The sequence below is a fragment of the Galeopterus variegatus genome, unplaced genomic scaffold (genome assembly GCF_000696425.1).
Source record: "Galeopterus variegatus unplaced genomic scaffold, G_variegatus-3.0.2 Scaffold12245, whole genome shotgun sequence".
Classification (NCBI taxonomy): Eukaryota; Metazoa; Chordata; class Mammalia; order Dermoptera; family Cynocephalidae; genus Galeopterus; species Galeopterus variegatus.
This window is the reverse complement of record NW_007738356.1, coordinates 40,166-44,892: the sequence shown is the minus strand read 5'-3', so window position 1 is coordinate 44,892 and position 4,727 is coordinate 40,166. Positions and strand designations below refer to the sequence as shown.

The following is a 4,727-nucleotide window of genomic DNA, read 5'->3' as shown; positions in this document are numbered from 1 at the left end:
ATCAGAAAGGCAGCTGGTTTAGGGGCATGCACTCCAGACTGAGAAACAGGAAACCTTGGTATGGGACTTTCCTTTGCCTCTGACTAGATGGGGAAGGTCACTTCACCATCTGGGTCTATAAAATAAAGGGGTTGGGCTCTGATACCAAAAGCCTGGTAAACCTTAACACTCTGTGACTCTGTGAATCCATTGTCCTTTTTCTGTCCAGAGCTAGGATTATGGTATTTTACCTTTCTGAGTCATAAGAAAAGTGGGAGGGAAAAGCTGGAATCTGAATCCCTGCTCTCTCTCTGTGTCTCCTAGGATATCAGAAGCACTCTAATAAGGTAAGCAATATAGTTTCTCTCTCCTCTTTCCTGCATAAATATGCATACATGCAACACATGCCTAGTTACTGCCATACAAATATACAACATTCTCACATTAAAGACATAAATTCCCATGTAAATTTCCCATGTCCCCAATTGCATTCTCATGTACAGCCCTAGACGCACACCGCCGAGTAGCATTGCCCCAGTGTGGGCAGTGGAGTCCATCGTAGAGGAAGTATGTCTACCTGTGGGAACTGGCACCTCCATGCCTGATTAGAGGATGACTGGCTGAGTTTAGAGGCATCTTTAAGGAAGATAATTTGCAGACCCCGTCATTTCTGTGCCCCTAGATGTGAAACCAGAAAGTGCCGGAAACCAGAGGCTGTGTCCCCTGAGCTGGGCCAGAGGATTCGGGACTTCCCCCAGCAGGCCCTCCCACTACAGAGGGAGATGAAGATGTTTCTGGGTAAGAGGACTCCAGGTTTGCATGGAGCACAAGCAGGCATGAAGCCCAGGTTTAGGAATGGCCACTGTGCTCCACTGCCCAAGGTCATGTGCCTTTTGGCAAGGATTATTTCCTTCTGGTTCCTTGATTTCTTTATTTGCAGATTTTGATAAAATCTGTCTATCAGGTTGATGTGACAGTGAAGTAAGAAAACAGTGAAGATTTCTCGGAAAAACTTTGAAAAATAATTAAACAAATCTGATCAGTTGGCATTTAAGCAATATAAAAGATAATCATTAACAACATCTGCCATTCTCAATAATAAAAAATCCACAGCCGCATTTGCAATATGTGATAAGTTTTTGATGATGGGCGTTGTTAATCAATAGCCAGCTACAGTATTTATCTCTATCCTGTGGTAGCCGACTCTGCCCTCCCTCCCCCTCGCTTTCCTTCTGTTGTTTGGCTCTCAGAGTTGAACCGTCCCTGCAGGGACTGCACCACCTCCCTTTTCCAGAACAGGGAGTGGTGGTAGGAAAGGACGAGGAGGGTTTGAAATGAGAGTCAGGAATGGAATGTGGCTCTTTGCCAACCCCACTGATCCCCTGGCTAACCACTAACTGTAACATCATGAATGAGGCCACCTCTTTCTAAATGACCCACCCACAAAAGTGTCACCCTAGAAGTTTCCCTGTAATTCGACTTCCTGTAAGTACTCCCAGTGGCCTGGCAGTGAAGGAAATTTTACCCTAATCAAAGACTGACCTTTGACTATCCTGAAAATTCTTTCCAAGCAGAACAAGAAATAAAGGAACACACTTATATATTCATTAAGCAGATGTTTCTTGGGCATTGACTATGTCCTGGGCTCTGTGGATACAGAGGTGAGCGAGGCCCACTCAGAACTAGGGCTGTGGGTCTCAAAGTGGGGCTCCTGGTGAGCAGCAGCAGCATCCCCTGGAACTTGTTAGAAATGCAAATTTTCATGCCCGCCCAGGAGCACCCAAATCTAAAACAGGTATATGTTAGCAAGTGATTCTGGTGCAAGCTCAAGCTTAGAACCACTGGCCTAGAGGATTCCAGCTTCCTTTTTTCTCTTTGTCCCTTCTTTCTTCTGGGTCTCAATTTTCTCATCACTAATGTTCTATGGTTTTGTGAGAATAATGAAATCTCATCCTGTTTTATTTCTTCTTTACAGAAAAACTCTGCTTTGAGTTGGATTATGAACCAGGTAAGCAGCCTGTATCAGGAACAGAGACAGCTAGGAGTCACTGAAAAGGAGAGACAATTTTGCAGGACACTACAAAATAATCATATGCATATATACACACATACATATATATATACACATATGTGTATGCATATCACATGTACGAATGTGCATGCATACATACATGTCTATATGTCACTGCCTTTTTAAGGCTCTCGGGAGAATTGTGGAGAAGACAGGCACACACACACCACATACATGACATGAAGCTCACTTCTGATCTGCACATGTTGAGCAGATATAGAAAGATTAAGTCAGAATGGGATAAGTTCTATCAGAGAAGTCTTCCCGGATGAGAGATAGTTTTTTCACTATGTTTGTTGTCCAGGCTGGAGTGCAATGGCTATTCACAGGTGCAATACCACTATTGGTCAGCATGGGAGTTTTAATCTGCTCTGTTTCTGACCTGGGTTGGTTCACCCCTCCTTAGGAAACCTGGTGGTCCCCTGCTCCCAAGAGGTCACCATATTGATGCTGAACTTAGTGCAGACACCTGATCGGCATAGGGAACTACAGCCCAGAACTCCTGGGCTCAAGGGATCCCCCAGCCTCAGCCTCTCCAGTAGCTAGGACTACAGGCATGCAGCACGGCACCACACTGGCTAGGGACAATTTGATCTGGGTTTAGAATCACATTTTTACAATTTTTAGGAACCCCTACTCCCTCCGAGATGTGATTTCATGGATGACTTTTAGAAGGAGGGCAGCCTGTGGGTGGGAGAGGAATGATCAGAGTGGACCCCTTCAAGGCCGCTCTTCCCAGTCTATCATCCAAATACCCTGGGGAGTCATGGAGTTGCTGGAAGAAGCTCTCTAACCCATGGACGTATCTAAATTTATGGGTTTTTATTAATTTATGGACACTGAAAGTAACATTATGCAGGGGTCTGCAGAAGTTTTTGGTGTTAAGAAGTGGTCCTCAGACTCTGATGGTTTTGGAATTACTGAGGCAGAGTGGATAACCCATGGGTGAGCCAGGGAGCCTGCAGGGATCAAAGACTGTGTAAATGAGTCACATGAGCCCTAGGAGGAAAGCAGGGGAGGAATCGTGAAGTTGATTCGGAGGGGAGATATGTCTCTGCCCTCTGAGACAGAGGCATGAGGAGGGGAGGATGAGATGTGTTAGTGAGCAGACACACACGGCTTTGGAAGCCAAACCAAAGCTTCCAGTTTGCAGTGAGCCAACCAGTTTGCAGTGAGTGGGACAGCTTTCCAGAGGACTGCACTGAACCAAACAAGAGCTGTTGCATCCTCTGGGGCAGGTTTCTCACATGTTAACATGTGCATGCATCACCTGGGCATCTTGCCAAGATGCAGATCCTGGGAGACTGCATTTCTAGCAAGTTTGCAGGTGATGCCCATGCTGCTGGCCCACATAGGCATTATGCGTGCTATTGGTTATAACACTAAAAGATGGGTGCCAAGGGGAGTTTCTAGGCTTTCCTTGAAGGTAACAGCATGTCTGCTGATATCTGTGTCCTTTTTGGTTTTCCCCACAGCTCATATCTCTCTAGACCACCAGACTTCCCACCCCAAGCTCCTCTTGTCTGAGGACTACCGGCGGGCTCGGTTCTCCTACAAATGGCAGAACTCACCAGACAGCTCCCAGCGTTTTGACCGGGCCACCTGTGTCCTGGCCCATCGGGGCTTCTCAGGGGGGAGACACACATGGGTGGTGGATGTAGACTTGGCCCACGGGGGCAGCTGCACCCTGGGTGTGGTGAGTGAGGACGTGCGGCGGAAGGGGGAGCTTCGGCTGCGGCCAGAGGAGGGGGTGTGGGCAGTGAGGCTGGCTTGGGGCTTTGTCTCAGCTCTGGGCTCCTTCCCCACACGGCTGGCCCTGGAGGAGCATCCCCGGCAGGTGCGAGTGTCTCTTGACTATGAGGTTGGCTGGGTGACCTTTGCCAATGCTGTCACTCATGAGCCCATTTACACGTTCACTGCCTCCTTCACCCGGAAGGTCTTTCCCTTCTTTGGGCTGTGGGGCCGAGGGTCCAGTTTCTCCCTGAGCTCCTGAGAGGGTGCAGTTACCCTCCTCTATGTACAGGACTCAAATCAAGTACCATGTGCACTTGACCTCTGTCTGGGTCACATGGAATACTTGGAATAGATATGAGTGCTTTAGATGATGTGATAGGTCAGTAAGGGACAAGGTGGATGACCTTCGACCCACTGATCAAGCCCTTTCCCCAATGCCCAGTGGATGGTCAGGGTACCTGGGGACCCAGGCTGCTGCCAGCTCTCTTCACCACCATCTCTACCAGGTGCAGAAGTAGCTGTGTAGAGGAAAGACTACTGGATTTGGAGCCAGAAGACCTGGGTTCTAGACCCAGCCTTGTATGATTTTAAGCAAGGCACCTCACTTCTCTTCATCTCATTTTCTTTCAAAAATATTAGAGTTCATTTACTCATATCCTCAAGAAACATGTATTGTCTGCTAACTATGAACCAGACAGTGTGTTAGCCTCTGGTGATTTGAAAATAAAAAGAATAAAACCTTGTTCTGTATCTGAAGAAGCTTGTGGGATGAGACAGAGACGTAAAGAGGAAACTACAGCAGGTTGTGATGGGTGACGTGATAGGGGCCAGACCTGGATGTTACATGTTACAGAGCTCAGAGGAGGGCACAACCTGGAGGGAGAGGGGAGTCGGGGATGGCCTTCTGAGAGGGGTGGGCCTAAGGATGTGTGTGGTGAATAGG

At 47.7% G+C, this 4,727-nt stretch overlaps 1 protein-coding gene across 1 annotated transcript; it reads left to right on the top strand.

Annotated features, from left to right (window-relative positions):
- Window positions 1-296: 296 nt before the first annotated feature.
- Window positions 297-4,440, top strand: TRIM10 (tripartite motif containing 10). Its single transcript, XM_008595056.1, has 5 exons — window positions 297-326; window positions 662-777; window positions 1,955-1,987; window positions 3,526-3,701; window positions 4,227-4,440. The coding sequence occupies exons 2-5, from the start codon at window positions 762-764 to the stop codon at window positions 4,308-4,310; spliced, it is 309 nt and encodes a 102-aa protein (XP_008593278.1). The 5' UTR covers window positions 297-326; window positions 662-761; the 3' UTR covers window positions 4,311-4,440.
- The last annotated feature ends 287 nt before the right edge of the window (window positions 4,441-4,727 follow it).